At 40.3% G+C, this 19636-nt stretch overlaps 2 protein-coding genes across 17 annotated transcripts in view; one reads left to right on the forward strand and one right to left on the reverse strand.

Moving 5' to 3' along the window:
- The window catches only part of srcin1b (SRC kinase signaling inhibitor 1b), an 87800-nt gene extending 74410 nt beyond the window's left edge, over nt 1–13390 (forward strand). For 10 of the 14 annotated variants that reach the window (XM_067488920.1, XM_067488922.1, XM_067488923.1 and 7 more), the window contains 7 exons: nt 307–604; nt 908–1244; nt 1327–1469; nt 2604–2753; nt 2861–2944; nt 5521–5658; nt 11052–13390. In XM_067488920.1, the coding sequence (XP_067345021.1) occupies nt 307–604; nt 908–1244; nt 1327–1469; nt 2604–2753; nt 2861–2944; nt 5521–5658; nt 11052–11060 (1159 nt within the window). In that variant the 3' untranslated portion in view covers nt 11061–13390. Of the gene's footprint in view, nt 1–306; nt 605–907; nt 1245–1326; nt 1470–2603; nt 2754–2860; nt 2945–5520 lie in introns of all 14 variants that reach the window. The other 4 variants (XM_067488926.1, XM_067488929.1, XM_067488934.1 and 1 more) reach the window with 2 other exon arrangements.
- Nucleotides 13391–15584: 2194 nt separating this feature from the next.
- Nucleotides 15585–19636, reverse strand: part of fmnl1b (formin-like 1b) — a 39338-nt gene continuing 35286 nt past the window's right edge. The window contains exon 26 of one of the 3 annotated variants that reach the window (XM_067488937.1): nt 15585–17882. In XM_067488937.1, the coding sequence (XP_067345038.1) occupies nt 17782–17882 (101 nt within the window). In that variant the 3' untranslated portion in view covers nt 15585–17781. The remainder of the gene's footprint in view (nt 17883–19636) is intronic. The other 2 variants (XM_067488935.1, XM_067488936.1) reach the window with 2 other exon arrangements.

Consider the following 19636-nt stretch of genomic DNA (forward strand, 5'->3'; position numbering starts at 1 on the left):
GCTATTCATTCCTAAATTCTTCAAGAACAATTTTGATGTTAAAATAATTTGTAAGTTGTACAAACTCATAAATCTTTTTGATTTTATATAGACTTATTAGGCTGTTGTAAGGATTTCTTTCTCTGATTCTGAATTGTTTAAAACATCAACAATATCTGGCCATGGACCACTTTTTGTGCACCTGACAACAGGTGGGATTTCGCCAGAGGTTCTTTTTTTGCATAGACTACATTTCCCCAGTACTGTCCAGGGCCTTCATGGTGGTCTTTCTGTGTTGTGGTGTTTGGTATCCCTCCCTTCATCCAGGCAAGTCACTGAAGGTGTGTGGAAGGGCCCTGAAGACCTCTCCAGCCAAATACAGAAGAGAGCAGAAGACACGATTCGCACCCCTGACCTGGACATCCTGAACAGTCCCACTCTCAACCTCACAGACCTGAGCACCACCGCTGGCCTCGCCAACTGGATGCCCGTGTCCGCCGGCGACACAGATGTCTCTGGTCCTGAGCAGGACATACAGTCTTCGATGACCTTCAGAAATCGCGTTCTGGATGAGCTGCCGACTCGACGTCCTGCCGATAAGTCTGTGTCAGCCGAAGTCAGACTGGTAATAAGCTGCTTATTACGCTGATTATTTTGCACCTGGGATTGTACTGTTGTGTCCAATCTAACACTCAATGCACAATATTCAGCTCTGTATGCTGAAGGGTAAGCTAGACAGCAAATGTCCATATAGATAAAAAAAAAAAAACTGTAGCAGAAAGTACATAACTCCCTTGTTGAGGCCCTGCTGCACCAGCAGCAGAGTGTGTCTGTAGTTCCTGTTCCTAATGTTAGAAAACGCACATACAAGTTTTCAGCTCTGCCCATTTGCATGTTGCCATTTATTTTTTCATATCATATATGTCAGGCGGCAGAGCGGGACTGGGAGGAAAAGCGTGCCAGCTTGACCCAGTTCAGTGCCCAGGACATCAATCGCTTGCTGGAAGAGACCCAGGCTGAGCTGATGAAGGCCATCCCAGACCTTGACTTTGCTGCCAAGCACATCAACAAGCCAGCAGTGCCCCCCAAGCCCCAAATCACCATTCCACTAACTTCTACCACAGCTACGTCTCCTGCAGCTGGAACCACTGGGACTTCAGCCAATACAACCACAACACCCAGTGGGGACCAGCAGCCTGGGAAAGTGCAGCTAGCTGCCCAGAAGCTGAACAGCATGGAGGGTGCGGGATCTCACCGAGGGATGGGTGAGTCTGGGCAGCAAATCCGATTAATTTTCCTTCTGTGAATGTTGTGGTAACCTTTACGAGTGTTTCCTTCTGTCCACAGTGGACCTCAATGTGGCCAAGTATCGTACAGAGAAACCCTCAAAGTCCCCACCACCACCTCCACCTCGCCGAAGTTTCCCATCAATACACGGTCTCACCACTAACCGCACTGGAGAGGTCATTGTTACTGCCAAGAACCTAAAGGTGAGAAACATTCAGCATTCTTTTAGTCCCAGTGACGTCTATCGCCTGAGTTTCACTATGAAACACACTTTGTAGTTACTTATTTTCAAAGGTGATATTCAGAATTTGATTAAAAGCTTTATTATCAAGTCATGTAGTGGTTCATCAATAAAACAAAAGATTGGTAAAGTCATATTAAGTGAAAATAAATGATTAGTTTTTTTGTTGTCATATACAGTATCCATCAAATGTTGATGGTTTTCAAACAATGGGTATGAATAGTTTTAATCAATTTAATTTCTGCACAGTAAAGAGAAAAAAACCTGAATAAAGTCAGTATTTGATAGGATCACACTTTGCATTTAATTAAAACTTTTCCTCCCTTAATGCTTTTTTTAACTGTCCCAGAGTCTCTGTTTTGGGCCAGTTGGTGCGAGACAAGACATTTTTTTTCTTTTTGCTTTTGTTTGGTCCTGACTGATGTTTGGTTCCCGCCGGGAACCAAATCAACATATGTTTAGTGTAAAGTGTTTTAGTGTTGTCTGTTGGTCAAAAAGCTGCATCTGATGGTTAGTGATGATGCAAAGAATTCAAAGTTTCCAAGATCTTTACACAGCGTTTTATATGTTCGCAAGATTCAATGTTGGTTTTAGAGTATGTATATTGAATGTGGGCACTACAACTAATTTTAAAAGCTAAAAACTGATGATCTCCAATTCACATTGCACACATGATGCAGGTGTTATTGATGGCGTTTGATAATGCAGAGCCACATCACGGCGATGGAGAAGCTGCACCAGCTGTGCTTGTGACAATCTGAACTTTTTCAGCTGCCATAGAAAGTTCAAGTGCTGCTTTGTTCGTGTGGCCTGTTTGTCTACATAAGTGATACCAGAATACCAGAAAGTGGAGTCGCTGAAATGTGATAAATCATACGGTTTGATTGAAAAGATAACCTGAGCTGAATGAGAGAAATCCTGGTGCTTTTTAATTATCAGTACAAAGAAGAGCATTGATATATGTGACATTTAATAAGGCTGATATTGCACTACATTGAAATGTCATTATTTCCATTGAGAGAAGTGAAATGCTGTGGGACGCTGGCAGTGTGTCAAGTGGTTTGAATACATTTAATTGTATTTTTCTGCATCGAAGATGGAGGAGGATGGTGACCTGCCCAAAACTCTTGTGAAGCTGAGGCGGACCCCATCCGACACCCCTCGACCTGCTTCAACCCCACCCGTGATCGCAGCCTCAGCTATTCAAGACGAAGACGACGAAGAGAAGATCATTGCTGAGCTGGAGGTACGACATAATAAATGAATTACTTCTATTATGTTACTTTTGTTGGGATACTCTGCACCATTTTAACATGTGTTTGCAAAACTCTTTCATACAACAACGGATCAAAGATATTTCAGAGAGCTCCTGTAAATGCTTGTATTAAAAGATACAGCACCCTACCAAAGGCCACCCCCACCCCTCCCTGCAGAAAGGTAAATTAAAGATCTGAGTTCCTGTGGCTTGTGCTTCTATCTCCACTCACTGCTGTTCCTTTATTTAACTTCTTTACCTAAACCTTAACAACTACTAACAGCTACGCAAAGCGTCAGCATCTTTATTTAGATGAAATCATGACACAGAGCCTCCAAAGTGGGTAATTTTATTCACGGAGAGCAGTTTTAGGCCTGTGACCACCTCTTGCCTGGAGCTCATCCAGATCGTTCAGACCTTCTATTCAGTTTTAAAATAACTTTCACTTCACTTGGGCTGTATTTTATTTGCACCTAATTTTAAAATAAGATGTGTATCTGGATTCATTACCTTGAGCTTTGCACTTACATGTGGTAATGAAGGATATATTTGTTTCCTTTTTTTGTTTAACCTGCTGTAATTTATTAGGGCAGATGTGGGTATTGTGACTCTAACTGGTGCTATTTTATGTCACTACCATTGTAAAGATTTGGAAAAATTTGTAGTAAGTATGATTGTTGTAGTTCTATGCAGCAGGTTCATTAAAAAAAGGGCCCTTGTTTTACATTTTGTTCACTGTGTTCTCTCTGGATCACAGCTACAGTAAAATGACCACTTACTGTATCATGTGCATCTTTGAATCTGGTGTAAAACCGGCAGCATCCTGAGGCCACACACTTCTCAAATCACAGATCATATTTAGGACTTCATGATTCCCTTTTGTCACAAGTATCTTTCTGCAAACTAGATACTAGATACACTTATTTTATTGACTTTGGTACAGAAAAACCAGTTCAACATGTTTCCTTACAGCACCATAACTTAGTGAACACTTTAGTTTTTAAAATGTGCTAATGTCTGTAGTGTCAGAGAGAAATCAATTAAAGAATGTGAAGTAAAGTCACTAAGAGATTAATTTGGCTGCAGAGCTTAAAAAAATCCAGGTGTTTTAAACACTTGGAATTGGATCCTCCAACCTATGATCCATTGGCTTCTGAGACTTTAAAAAAATAAAGTGATACGTGAGTTACAACCTTGTATTTAAATATACATTTAGATAACCTCCATATGTAACTGCTTAAGAGAATAAGCAGAATACCCAGAACAGGGTAAGGTTGTGATAGTGAGCCTGCAGATGCTGTACTAAATGTGTTCTCCTAACCTATTTAACACTTCCTCTCTTCTGCTCTCTGAGATCTCGGAGTATGTGCATAATTTGATGTGTTTTTAACCAGTGAATGAGTTTGTGTTTGACGCTCTAACTACCGCTGCAGCTCTGTAAACACAACCTTGTAATTGATGGTGGATGTGCAGTGACTCAGCATGAATTGTAGCAGATGATGTATTTAGTTTTGCACTGAGCTCAATTCTTGACAGCTCTGGTGACATTTCTAGCAGAGTACAGAGGTCTTGTTTTTGTTGGAATTATGGCACAACAGCACAAAGCAGGTAGCTGTCACTATAAAGGACAGTGAGGAGGAGGAGGGTGGGATTTTCAGGTTCTGAGCTGCAGACACTGAAGATTAATTTTTTTATTTAATTTTTTTAAATTTAGAGCCTGTCACTATGAGTCTTTTTTTAATCTTTCAAGCAGAATAAAACAATACTCGCCATTAAAACAATATTTCCCTTGATGGAGATTTTAATTTTTAGAGTGTTTTATAAATCAATCAATTTAGTTTTATTTAACAGGGAGCAAAATAATCACGCAGTAATATGTGCAAACCAAACTCCACAGTACTGTTACGTATGTAATTTCATAATTGAAACTTGGTGGCAGTTGACAGTGTGCAGACAATGACTGGGCATTTTGTAGTTATTGAAAATGCACACACAAGCTAATGACGCCTTGTTTGTTAGGGTTAATTGCCTCTGAGAATACATAAGATTAAATAATTATCAGGAACAGAAGTGTTTCATAGATTTTTAAAACCTGGTCTAACACATGTGCAAACTGATGAGTTTATATCCAGCTCTTATCTGATTACTTTCTACTTATTTGACGACCTTTTGGAGTTTCTAAAGAAAGAGATGGGAGAAGAATTATTACTTTGTAGTTTGCAATATTGTAACATTGTTATGATGTAATATTGTAAAGTGGAGAAATGTGTGATGTCAGTTTTTCAAAGAGGAGTGGACACTAAATGCTGTGAAGGTTCTGCTGGTCTGAAATGCTTTTTTTTCTCTCTATGCATCTGTGCACAAATCAAATGGACAGTTTGTAATAAACATTATAAACACAGGAAACATGGTAAACATACACAAAGTACATATAGTATTGCTGAAAGAAGACTGGTGAGATATGATTAAAAGATGATGATGAATACTACTAGCGAACTTTTGTGTTTACGTTGTTCGTTATAAATAATCAGTTTAGAATGAACACTCACAATCTAATAGCATGTATTATGTGGCCAAACATGAGTAGATGATACAAATCTTAATGCAGCAACACACAATATAACTTTAGACCATAGTGTGTTTCCAGCTTTCTAGCAACAGTGACTGAATGAGCATTTTCTGTTTTAGTGTGTATAAACCAGCATGAAGAGATGTCAGCACATCCCTGAATAACCTTTTTTTTTTTGGGATTCCACAGAACAGCAGTAACTCTCCGGGGCCGACGAAGGGCCCGACCATCGCGGCCAGGCTCAAACACCTCCAACAGGGCAGCCTGGAGAGGCCCAAAACCCGCAAGCAGAAAGAGGATTTACCCAAAGTCCAGGGCCAGCAGCAGGTATTCCACTTCTAAACCTCCACCTCTGATGCACCATCTCCTCTCTGCTGTCACTCCAAAGGAAGTTTCCCCCTGTGACTTCTGCGACATGGGAGGAAAAAAATATAAGACAATGAGTTAACGTGCAAACCAGAGGGAGGGGGAGATCTGCTATCAACAGCCATTTTCCTTTTTCTTTTTTTTACCAGTCGATGTGCTTTTTGACATTCGAATTACTGGATCTAACCTAGCTTGCTTAGAGATCACGTTTTTGTCGTACAAGTTTGTTGTTTGAGTTCTTGAGGAAGAAATCTTGGTGGTGCTCGTGACTAAATTAGCTTTATTATATCAGATGCATCATTTGCCTCCATTGTGCGACATAATCTTTACTAATGCCACGGATTGATTTCACATCCCAATGTCAAAGTGATGATATTTCACCATCATCAAGCCATGTGTCTCCTCTCTGAGTCCTCCTCATCATCTCTCACATTCTTCCTCCAGTAATTACCACATGCTGCTCTTTCCACATTACTCATCCTTTAAATCTCAACATTAGCAGGCGGTTTCTGCAGCAGTGTAAGCTGGCGGCAGTTGCATATTTCAGTATGTTGGCGTGGCTGAAACTGAACAGCCTGAAAGATCCACATTTCTGCCAAGAGGCCAGTCCATTAAGCTAGCTTACTTAATTGCCTTTAAGTAGCAGTAATGCTATCGCTTGTTATGCACGAAGACAAGAGTGAAGCACAAAGTACAAGGTCACCTGTAAAAGCAGACGGGCTTTGCAGTTTTTTGTGTGCAATAAAGACATTTAAAGGAGGAAAATAGACTGAAGCTGTAGAGAGACCAACAAAATCCACACAGACGATATAGGTTTAAATAGTACAAACACCTCATTATGTGATGACTTTTAATTTGAAAACCATCACAGAGAGAGAGAGAGAGAGAGAGATCAAAATGGCTGAGGCCTAAAGCTTGAGGTCAGTGTTTAAGTGCTCACTGTAAGTGAAAAGCCCAGCTTCCAGTCTGCCCCACTGGCCTGGTGATCAGTTTTTCTACATACCTGACACTGTGACACAAGGCCGTCATAGTAGCTTATAGACCTCAGTTTTAAAAAATATTTAAAAGAATTCAAATATGAATTCAAGTTGAGCTGCAAAAAGCATAAAATACTCAGTTCTGAAGCTGGAACCAGAAAATGTTTGCTGTTTTTTAGAGAAATTATTAATTTATCATCTATCATCCATTAGTCGCCTTTTTATTTCTTTTAGCTCTAACGTGAAGTATTTCATGGACGTTAAATTTGAAAATGAATTTGAAAATTCAGTTGCTTGTAAAATTCTAATTGTTGCACCCTCTCTGTGCTTCCTCATATGCTTCTCAAACCCTGCCATCCACACAGAATCCAACACTGGAGGTGAACTGAAAGGAATAATGAACGGGAAGATTAGTTTCACTAAGGATGTTTAGCTATTGCCTTATTTCTTCCTTCTGCAGGACATGAGCACAAATACAACCAATGCAGGTGAAGATCCAAACACAGTCATTGAGCCCTTTGCAGTAAATTCTCTTTTCCATTCCGTCCTCCGCTTTTTTCATGGACACCGGACAAACTATAGAAATAGAAGTGCCAAAAAAACAAACTAATACTAATTGAAGTCTGGACATGATTTCAGAACATGTGACAATCAGTTGCTTTCAAGGTCATAATACAGAAAAGATGCTTGGCGACAAAGGAAATGAGGAAAGTGTGCTTGGTCCAGTAAGTGCCGTTAACTGTCCACTCAGCGCCGGTTATGTAAATTACCTGCTCAGTTCTCAAGAGAAGCTGACACTCTGACTCTGTACGAGTGAGCAGGAGGTTAAACTCGGTACTTAGCTGCTGAATGCTGAAGCACAATGTCTTATCTGCTCCTGCAGACACTCCAGCTGCCCCCAATGCGCTGAATGGAGCTTTCTTGACCCATCGTTGGTCGTTTGAAACGGAGCTGGAAGAGAAATGATAACACACCCAAGGGGAGCACCAATCCCCAGTTTCACCCGGAAACATCATCTCAGCTACTGAGCTGCACTCACAGCCATTTCAGAGCTTTTGTGAGTTTTACCATCTAAACTCGTAGTGCAGCATTTACACATTTATTTAGCCAAACAGCCTTTGATCGAAGCTCAGTGACATGAGCCCAGACCTCAGAGTATGACTCACCGTGAGGACGGGCTCTCTGACAATAGCTCCCATCCACTTTAACACATGGCGAACACGTCTGGCCTCTGCCTGACACACTGATGCCATCTGTGTGAACTTCCCTTCACTGAGACTCCACATGGATTAATATGCAGGCCCCGTCGCACTGGTACCAGTCCGAGTATCAACTCATATTTTTTGCACCTCATTTCCCTTTATTGGTTTCTTTAAAATGCATCATTTAAGGGCCTAAAGACACAAAGTCAGAGTTTTTTTGTTTAGGTTGAGATTGTGAGAACATAGTGCCAATATTCTACAGAGGACTTATCCTCAACAAGTGAAAGCTGCACTTAATGTTGAGATTTGGGTTCCTCTGTCCCCCTGTGTTGGCTTTTGGCTCAGAAAAAGCCCCATGTACTACTTACACTTATTATAAAGGCATGTTTTTGTTGTGGATGAAGGAGGCAGTAAACTGAACTATGAAGGCAAAATGAAGGAGCTACACATTTTAACTTTTTACCAGTTGTCAAAAAAGCTGCTTTTTAAATTATCAGCACCTTCAAAACTGTGTAAAAAAAAAAAATAAAAATCCGAAACAAACTAAAAACAACTTAATCTGCAGTTTGGTTATGTACTTTTACTGCAGTCTGATCTTATGATGCTGCCTATAGTGCAGTTACTCCACTCTGTTCAACTCTGTCTCCTAAAAAATATTCTCCTGCGCAACTGAACTGCAGATGAGCTTCGATTATCGCAGGGGAGTAATCAGGAGAGGAATTATGTGTGTTCAGAAGCTGGCTACATTTTACCTTTGTAGGCCAGTAAACATCAGGATCAGTAGGTTGTGTTATGACTGTGAAATGTTTGTTAGCCAGAGGGTTATTAGGCTGCAGCATCCGTCCTCAGGAGGACGGAACAACATGACCAAATGCTAGTTTCATCTTGAAATGACAAGACTTGTAGAACGTGACTGTTTAGCCTGATGGAGAAGTTGTTGCTCTGCTGCATAGAAAGAGACGGTGCAGTTTATAATTCCTTTTCAAGCCTGGGTGGTGCATCTGTGTCTGCTGTTGCTTTTCTTCCTAAGAGAGTCGCAGATGGACTAGTGTCCCCCTGAGGCTCCAAGCTGCACCTTGTCACCACAAACAGTTTTCTTTTTATTGTTCAACTTAAGCTGTTGTCAAGAATTGGATTTTCCCCCGTAGTACATCCTGTTCCAACAAAGGTGCAGACAATACAAGCATTCACAAGACATAAAAAGCTTTTTAAGTGTATTTATTCAGCCAGCCATCTCTCCAGGCATTAGTCCTGTTTGTATCCCCACCAGCCTGCAAAGGATCCAGCCGTTTGACAAAACTGATTTTATTCCTTTGCAAAGCAGCATTTGGGAATATTTCCAGTTTACTACAACTTGGGGTTCGTTTTTGTTTTTCCCATCTGTACTAAGATCCAATCTACAGAGGAAATGAGTGGAAACCAATAGTCATCGCTACACTGTTGTTAGCATCCGTCACAATTTACAGTTCGTCTTATGCTTCCTGCCATATTCACTGTCATTGTGTGAAATGACAAATACTGTTTGCTGGTTAAATGATCAGGAACTAGTTCTGGTCCAGGGCCCCCCTGACCTTTCTGTGGATCTTTGGCCTTGTCAGGGATCCGTCCATGGGCCGATGGAAATGATCAACACATGTAAAGATTTTCTGCTGGCGTTAAATATAACTGCAATTATTTGTATTAGGAACCCAAGTTATATCGTGGACAGATTTCAGTCCAACACTTGGCGATCTGTGGACATAATGTCCCACTGAGGCCTCTCTGCTGCAGTAAACCATGTCCATCATTGATCCGTCTGTGGGTAACTTATTTGGACAGACAGATGATCAGAGGGAGAATCTCGGTGTTGTCTCCAAGCCGTTCGTTAGCGTCGTTTTTCCAGCTGGAATATTTATCTGGAACGTAACGAAACATCTGAGGCTCCTGCTGCTGTGGCGTTTAAACAAAGATCAGGTCAGATAGAAGGAAACGCCCAACAGACTGTGCTAATAAAGAGCAGAGGAAAAAAACTCCAGACCTTCTCATTTCCTCTTCATCCACCTTGTCACCTCTCCTCATCCTCACTTGCATCGTCTCATCTCTTCCTCCCCTGTCTGCTTTCTTTTTCTCTGCTTTTCTCTCATCTCTCCTTTCCTTGCATCCTCTCTCTTCGCCTGTTTCCTCTCCTCATTGTTTCATTTTCATATATCATGTCGTTCACTTTTTCTCCCCTCTCCTGGATTTGTCACCTGTTTTTTTCCTGTCTCTTGTTGTCCTTGTCTCTTGCCTTCGCTCATTACTCTTTTCCTCTTCATCCCATGTTGTTCCTCATTACTAATGCCTTCCTTCTCTTCTCAGCTCTTCGTGTCTCCTAGCACCTGTCTTCTCCTGTCCTCCCATGTCTCCTCTCTTTGCTTCCTCAGCAGTTTTTCTTTCCATCCTTGATTCCTATTTTTGTATTTCCTTTCTTTGTCTCTTATTTCCTCATTTCCACTCCTCTTCTTTCCTTCTTGTGCTTCCCATGCCCACTGCCTCCTACTAATCTCACCTTTCCTTGTTTCCTCACCTCCTCCTCACTGTAATATTTCCCCTTGTTTTCCTCTTCTGCCCTGGTTTCCTCTTGTAACTGTCATTACTTCCCGTCCCCCATCACATTTGTCCCCTCTCTCCTTCATTTTAATGCTGTATTCTCTGTCCTCACTCTTGTCTCCTCCACACTATCCCACCTCTCCTGTCTGCGTCACACACACAGAAAAAGCTGAACAAGGGCAGATTTTCAGTCCCAGAGCTCTGATATCAGAGCAGCTCTGTGATCACGGCATCATTTCTGCCTGTTTGCAGCAGCTCAGCAACAGCCACGTACGCCCCTCTCTCGGGTCTGTCATCTACCCACATTCGCGAGGATTTGTCACGCCGATGCACCAAAACCTGACATCCCCAGCGGCCAATCAGGAGATCTAAAGCGCAGAATAGTGGTTGTAGTGCAGTGTAGGCAGAGAAATGCTTGGAGCTTTTAAGATGCACAGAAAAAGCAAAAACTTGAAATACATTTTTGTCTGTTTGTAAATTTAGATTTGTGTCTTTTTTCTTTTCCCTCCCTTTCACTGCTTCTTGTTTCCATTCAAAAACAAATTTGTTGCCTCGTTTGTTTGTTTTTTTCCTTCCTAATTTTTCCCTCCGTGCTCGCTCTTTGCAGCGGAGCTGAGCTTGTGTCATTGCTTCCCGCGCTACAACATAAACGCTGCTCGTCTGTCAGTTGTTTCGCTGACGTTTCACCGCTTTCCCCCCCCCACATCATTTTGGTCTGCGAGCCAGTGTTCCTTTCTTTCCTCTTTCCCCCTCTTTCTTTGCTGCCTTCATTCTCTCTGCTTCTCAGGTCCGTCAGGTCTCAGCTGGACTAATTACCTGAGGAGAGAGTACTCGGAACATTCTGGCTCTGGACTTCTAAATCCTAGTTCAGGCCACGAAGGAGTGAGACCTTGTTATTGGAATAATTTGTCTATGGGCTCGACATCAACTAATTATTACTCTAGGGATCCAAACATGAAGTGGCTACACACCAGTATTTACTTTAAATGATGACGTTTCTCCCTCACGCTGTAGCTCTTTTAGATTTGGAGGAAGCTGCGTCGGCTCTGGACCCGCAGTTTGAAGCAGGATGTCATTTCTAACATGTATGTGGCAAATCCACCACCCACCATATCTAACAACCCAGCACAGCATTTGTGTCCCAATTTTACAGTAAACTCCAATTCAAAGTAGGTTTTCAAGTTCGGTGTTCACTCAAGTTTTTCTCGTGTGAGACTTGTAGAACAACCACATCTAAGAGACTTACAGAGTAGTAGATGGTGTCTACTTATGTCCGGCACTATGTTGTGTTCAACTGTCCACCGCCACCACAACTGACGTTTACTCTGGCTGGAATTTGTCCAGGTCGCCTTCCAAACTGTACATTGAGTCGAAACAGGCATGTGTGCTGTTGCATATACAGAAAGATACATTCTTGCTTAACATCCAGCAACGAAACAGAATTTAACAATTAGAAGACTTGTACATACTGTGTACAATAAGTGTGAAGTTAGGACGTTTGCTTTCAGAGGTTTTCCCAGAATTCACATCAATCGTAACCTGTGTAAGGTTTGAAACCTAGAAACTGAGAGCTGAGAGGGCATTTTGGGTGAAATGGGAAAGTGATGTGAAGCAAATCTCAGAAAAAAAAGAACTAATCCTGCACGTGGGCTCTGTGCTGTTTGACGTTTGCTGAAGGCAAATGTGAATACGACACTGAGTGTGTATTTTTACCACTGGCAAAAATAAACTCCAAGCGGATGTATCAGTATATAGTTAACACATCTATGGAATGTATTAGTCGTCTCAGAAATAGCATTAAAATCGAGCACGAAAATAGAAAAATGCCGTTAAAGTATAACCTAACTCACTTCAGATATATTGTATGTATATTAAACAATCATTTAGTTTTGCTTTGAAGAGATTCCTTTATTAACATGTAAAAAAGAAATGTCATCTATGTTTTATATAAGCTTTTTTTGTATTTTTATACCGGAAGAGGATTCATAAGCATGCGACACATTTATTTTGTAAATTATTATTTTTCTGTGTTAGAGAGTTTTTATTTTTTCTGCTGACCATACAACCAACCGACCATGATCACACTTTGTTGTAGAAATCCCACAGTGGCAGGTTCCGTCCGGGTGGATGCGATGGACTGAACAGTAAATAGTACAACAGTACCACATTTATTCAAAAGACTAAAGCACATGTCCTTCCTCTAAAACGACGCCCTGTTTGGTGGCTGTTTTCCTCTGATATTATAACTAATCGTGTGTGTGCGCTACACAGACTGCACAGTTTAAATTCTATTGTCGGCTTCTTGATGAGTGTGTGACTGTCCATATCATTTGTGGATGTTCAAATCATGTATATAAACCCAAATAATATATGACAAAATGGATTTTATGTGAAATTTTCTATATGAACAAAGAAAGGGGAAAAAATCCAACATGGCATGCATACTGTATACATTCCTGGAAATCTGCACGCTGGCTCAACAGAGGCCTCATTTTCTTGTCCACAAATTCTGTGTATACTTGTGAGTGTATGATAGAGTAAACAAATTGTACAGTAACCTAGATTTTTGTATTATGTTAGAAACGGGTCAGTGATGCCCCTTTTATGTCAGAATAAAGAAGAAAACGATCATTATTCTAACTATTGAGGAGAATGTCCCAGTTATATTGTTTAAAAACTAAATGCTGTTCCTGCAGTCTGAAAGTGATGCTTGCTGTGTGGGGTAAGTGTTTGTGAATCGTGATGAAGAATGATAATCTATTACAAATTCTGTATAACTAAAGACCAACTAAACAGTGCAGAACACAACGCAACTTAATGGAAGGAAGGTAAAAGTTGCTGCTTTGTGTGAGAAAAATCTACCAAACCAAACGGTTGCTGCTTTTGTACGTTCCTGTTGTGTTTTTGTGACAATAAAGGTGACTCTCTTCTACGTGACACTTTCCAGCGTGTCTCTGTGTGACAGTGTTGTAAAGTCGCCCCAGCTCGTGCCTCATACCTTCAAGTCACAGTGCCGACTCTTCACATCCCCCGTAAATCTGTATATGACGAGCGTCTCTAAGTGCTGTTTGGTCCATTTATCAGGTAAAACGGTTTCTTGTCCACAGAACAGCAATGTTGCATTTTTTATTTTCAGTTACATGTCTTTTTGCTTGACAGGCAGGTTTGACCACATGGTATAAAAAGTTTTTTTGTTGTATAGCTAGAAGAGTCTGAGAATGTGGGAATAAGTCCATTCAGAGCCCTTAAGCTTTCATCATCAGATCACAACAAACAAAATGCTGCAAAACTTACTGATGAAGCACAAACGGTCAGATTGGAACAAGTCTCTAAATGTCTCAGAGCTGCTTCCTCTAACTTAGAGAATTAGGTCTTTGCTTTAAAACTTGATACAGCTCAAGCTTTACAGTCCATGTTGTCTGCAGTTCTTCAGGACATATCAGGATCTATTTACTTGTATATATAAACTGCACTGCAAGCTACCAGTTGCCATCTATGTTTTTTTGCTGTAGGAAGATGAGGGTTTGCAGGTTTGTCTATGGCCAGAACCTAAATTCACAGTGTTGTCTACTCTACACTTGTCTGTTTTCTACTCCGGAGTGAGTTGGGACTGTACAAACAGAAAACTATGTTCTGCTCATCCACCTGGAAAAATGTTTAAGTAATTAAATTAAGCTAATTAATTAGATTAAGGCCACTGTCATTTACTGAGTTTACAGTAAATTATTATTTTGCTGCTACTTCATCTTAACATTGTCAACATACAACTTGTCCTTTTGTTTATTCAAGCCTCATTTGTTGTTTAGAAAAAATTTCTGAAGGTCTCCCAACGGACAAATGAAGAACTTTAAATTAGTTACAGATTAGTTTTAACTTGTCAACACTGAACACTAACCCGATATGTGTACAATTAGATTTGAGCTCTGGGGTGATGAGGTCTGGCAACATTCATTTAGATGAGATTAAAATGTAATGATTCCTGTTGCATGAGCAGAAAGATACAGGGGAAAGATCACGAATAAAACAAACAAAGTTTAAAACAAATTTTCACATTTGGTTTAATGCTAAAACTGACCTTAAAGACAAAAGAAAAATACACCAGCTTGATGAAACTGATTTGAATGAGAATCTCCCCAACACCATTCATGAAAAACCAATCGAGGGGAAATTATTTAAAAGATGACGATCACTGAAGCTACACTGAAGACATTTTTTAAATATTTACATTTAGTCATTTGGTGCTTTGAGAAAAAGTGTTTCTGTTTCATGAGATGCAAGTGCAAGAACGAGCAGATAGGGTTTTATTTATTTGTTAATAGATTTTAGCATATAGGAAGTTGCAGAAGAGTTTTAAACAGTTTTTTGAATACTGGGAGTGAAGCTGCAGAGTTTGGAAGCTCGAGCTCAAGCAAAACTCTTGGCGCTGGTCATATCTCATCTTGATTGCTGCAATCTGATGTTCAGGTCTACAATGCCTCTCGCCCACTGTACAGTATCTGGTGGTCCCTTCCCCACTCAGCAAAATATTCTAAGCAGAGACTTTCAGCTCAGTGGTGCTACGATGGTGGAACGAGCTACTAAACTCTGCACACTCCGCAGCCTTACTCCCAATATTCAAAGAGCTGTTGAAAATAGAAGCCTTATGCAACTAAATCAAAAAAGAAATAAAAAGTAGTTTGAGTGAAGCTGGCTTTTTTCTCTCCGGCATCATCAGAGGAGGTGACGAGGAAATAAAGATGCATTGAGGAATACTTCAGATTTTAAAAATGAATTGATAAAATAATCTTTTGTGTAACTTTCACGTCTTTTGTTTTTCATTCACAGGCAGGAATTTTTAAACTTTAGCATTTTTAAGGTTTGGTTTGTGTATATTCGCCATCGATTTCACAAATTTTATGTTTCTCTCAACAACACAACACTCAACCTTCGTGAAGTAGAGGACCACTTTAGGATCAGGCCACGCGGCCACTATGAAGAGAAGTCAAATGGAAACTGCGTCTGATTTTGAAGGCAGTGTCGTGGACCATGAACCATCTACCACTGCTGCTGACATAACGGATGAACTCCTAAGAAGTTTGACGTCTTTCATGCAGCTTTACAGTCAACATGAAGATCATCTTCAGACTTCACACTGTCAGAAATGCCTCTGGAAATGCAGGAGAAAGCTTGTGTGAATAGGACAGCTCATTTCTATACACTCTGGTTGGTGGAGCAGGTTGGGGGGGTGTCACAGGTGGACTTGGGGAGGGGGCACTGGCAGCAGTTGGTGTAGCAACTTACGGCATGTTACTTGACAATATCAGTGCAGTCGGTGAAGTTGGCAGCTTTATCAGCAGTATTGTCGGCGGTGCAGTTGGTGGGTCAGTCTTTGGTGCTGCAGCTAGAGGAGCTGTTGGTCCAGGTTATTGTTCACCTTTAGCTGTGTTACTGTGGGGCCATTGGAGGTAGTTTTGATGAGGCAGTTGGTTCTGCAGGTGGTGCAGCACATGGTGCATTGGTTGCTACAGATTTCGCAGCTGCTTTGGGCTGGATTCTTCTTTGAAAATGTAAAAGGAATCAAACATTTGGACGAACAGGAAATGAAGAAAGCACATACAATAGAGAAAACTGGAGAAACAAGTTTGTCCAGTGTTGCTGGCTGATGTTAACCCGTCTTCTTTCAGCTAAGGAATAAAGCAAGCTCAGAGTATGTGAACTCATTGTGCCCCAGTCTCGTTCAGAGCCCACTTAACAATCACTATAACTAGGCCACATTTTCTTGTAACTGTTGCATAGCTGTGTGCAGTATTTAAAATGACATCAGCTTCACTAGTGATGTTAGCATATAGTTCTAAATCGGAAATTTCAGCATTTTATTGAAAGTTACTCTACTAAAATCTTAGTACGGCTAAATACAATACGAGAAACTAGATATAGGTTCTAAAAAAATAGATATTAACATTTAGATTCACTGTCTCCAGGCTACAGCAAGCAGGTCAACCTTAGAGCTGTTCTTGATACTGATGTTAACTTCAAAAAATGTATCGTGCCATAACTAGGGCGGCTTTCTAACACCTCAATTATATATTCAAAGATAGACTTGTATTTTAAACCAGCTTTAAAATGCTCTTTAATTGCACAAATTAATAAAATCCGAAATTCTATGTGCTGCTGCTGCAGCACCATCTTAAGGGGGGGGAAAACATTTTGAGGGGAAATTTTAGGAAATTATATAAATTTTCAAGACAACTTAGAGAAAAGGTGAATTTTTCCATAAACTTGCAATATGTCAAATTACAAGAAAATTAAATTTCGTATTTTTAAAAGAAAAAGTTTTTTAATGAAAACAGACTTAAGAGAACATTAAAGCGACAATTTAACAGGAAGTTATATTTTGAATAAAATGTAACTTTACATATATTTGCCACTTTATAATAAATTCTTATCTGCCTTAGTTAAAGTTGGTTTTCTGAAAAGTTATAACTGGAAAACCTGACATTTTCAGCTAATTAATTTGATTAGACAGCTGCACCATCAGGAATCTGTTAGCGTGAATGAAATTAACTTGCATGATAAAAAGCTACAGCTGAGTCACAGAACACAAATATATGGCATCAGAAAAGCTCGGTGCTGTTTTTGAGTCTGCCAACAGTATTAAAGATGGTCACAGTAGTTTTCTGTGCACTCAGTGGTTATTCGGGTGTCGGTATTATGTTCAGTTTGACTTGGTCAAAATGGAGCTTGTTGAGGCCTTTTTACTTCATGAAAACTATACAATGAAGCAAACATACACTAAACGAACATTATAAAATGCTTTATTTGTTGAAATGTAGAAGTAAAGTCGGAGTTAACTGTTCTTGTGCTTCAGTAATAAAAATAATTGAAATATATTACAAATCTTCTGCATAATTTGAGAACTACAGAAACAGACTCATGGACAGTGAATCAATGATTAAAATTAAAACCAATTAATTTATATAATATATAACCAATTATTTCTAAGTTTAAAAAATACTTAGTTTTTATTAAGTTTCTTCGAACTATCACTCGTAGCTAAGGCTGTGATAAGGGAACACTCACATCTCACAATGGCTCAATTTACCATGTAAATAACTTGATTAGCATCAAGTCCAACTAAAATTCACCCTCCTAAACATTCAGTTATTCAAACCTCATCCAAGTTTTAGTGTTATGTAGAAATGTGACTTAATGTAACAGAAATAGCTGGTTAAGATTAGTGCTGCAGTGTTTTAATGTTTCTCAGTCAAACATGCAGTTTAAGCTCTGCTTTCCTCAAGGTGATTGAATTAATAAGAGCATGTGCTTGTGGAGATGTTCAGTCTGGTCTGTAGTGTTTTTCAGAGGGAAATGTCCGAGGACACGTGCAGCTGTTGACCTGGTTTCCATTTGGCACTGCGTCGGCCGCCGTCTGCCCGTCTGTACGGTTGATTCCTTAAATCTAAGAGGGACGACAAAGGAAATTAATCATCTACCTGAGATGAGACGGGTAACGTCTGGAGGGTTTTCACACCAAATGACGTTCAGGACACAAGGTTTAGTCCATTTTTATTCTGTTATTACGTGGTGGAGGTTTAGAAAATTGTTGTATACAACTCTGCTCTATAGAAATGAAAGTATGCCTGTTTATTTATTCCAGTTAAATTAAAACTTGATAACACAACATTCGGCAAACTGTTAGACCAGTTTTTCCAAATTCTGTGATCAGCTGCGGATCTTAAACTGAAATGCTCCTTAAGAATAACCATCTCTCTTTTTACCAACACACTAACTCTGTAGAAAGCTTTTATCCACTTTAATCCAGTCATTTTAATAACTCTCAACCATTTATTAATCAGTTTGCAGCCATCAACTCTTATAACCACTGGTTTTGGTTTAACTGTTGTTTTGAACTCAGTTTTAACCATTTAACTCTTCATTTAGCTGTTTTAATTATTTACACTGCATCCAGAAAGTATTCAGTGATCATTTACTGTCCTGCTACATGATCTCCCAAGAGATGTTGAATAGGGTTCAAGTCTTTGTCCTGTTGAAAGTTGAACCGTTGCCCCAGTCTGAGGTCCAGACATTGGTGCTTTCATCTTTCCCTCGATTGTGACTAGTCTCCAGGTTCCTGCCTCTGAGAAACATCCCCACAGCCTGATGCTGCCACCACCAGGCTTCACTGTAGGGATGGTATTGTCCAGGTGGTGAGCGGTGCCTGGTTCCGTCCAGACATGACACTTGGCATTCAGGCCAAAGAGTTCAGTCTTTGTTTCTTCAGACCAGAGAATTTAGTTTCTCATGGTCTGAGACTCCTTCAGGTGACATGACATGTGCCTTTTACTGAGGAGTGGTTTCTGATTGGTGGACTGCCGCAGAGATGCTTGTTCTTCTGGAAGGTTCTCCTGAAATGCTGGAGCTCTTTCAGAGTGACTAAGGTCCTTCTCCCTCAATTGCTCAGTCGCCCCGCTCTAACAAGAGCTTCTTCCATTTACGGATGATTCAATGCTACAGACATTTTTCTGTACCCTTCCCCAGATCTGTACCTTGATACAATCCTGTCTTTGAGGTCTACAGACAATTCCTTGGACTTCATGGCTTGGTTTGTGAATACTTTCTGGATGTACTGTACTCATCGGTTTATATGTTTGTTTATTAAAAAAAATATTTAATGTAAGAAGCAGACTTAATACAAGATCTGAGTACTGCAAGTAATTAACAGAAAAAAGCTAATGTTTGGCAAATAAGATTCACTCACCAGCCACTTTATTAGGTAAACCCTGCTAGTACTTGGTTGGACCCCCTTTTGCCTTTAGGACTGCTTTAATTGTCTGTGGCCTAGATTCAACACGGTGCTAGAAATGGTCCTTATGGATTTTGGTCCATAGTGAAATGACTGCACGCTGCAGATTTGTCGACTGACATCCATTATGTAAATGTCCCGTTACATCACAACCCAAAGGTGCTTTGCTGGATTGAGCTCTGGTAGGTGTGGAGGCCTTCTGAGTAAAGTGAACTCATGTTTGAGATGATTTTAGCTTTGTGACGTGGTGCATTATGCTGGTGGAGCGGATTGGTCCACTGTGGTCATATAGGGATGGACGTGTGTTCAGAGATGCTCTTCTGTACACCTCAGCTGTTATGAGTGCTTGACTTACTGTTGCCTTGAGTTACTGTCTGACTTTTATCTAAAGTGACTTACAGTGTCTTTCC

This window comes from Channa argus, chromosome 20 (genome assembly GCF_033026475.1).
Source record: "Channa argus isolate prfri chromosome 20, Channa argus male v1.0, whole genome shotgun sequence".
In the NCBI taxonomy this organism is placed as follows: domain Eukaryota; kingdom Metazoa; phylum Chordata; class Actinopteri; order Anabantiformes; family Channidae; genus Channa; species Channa argus.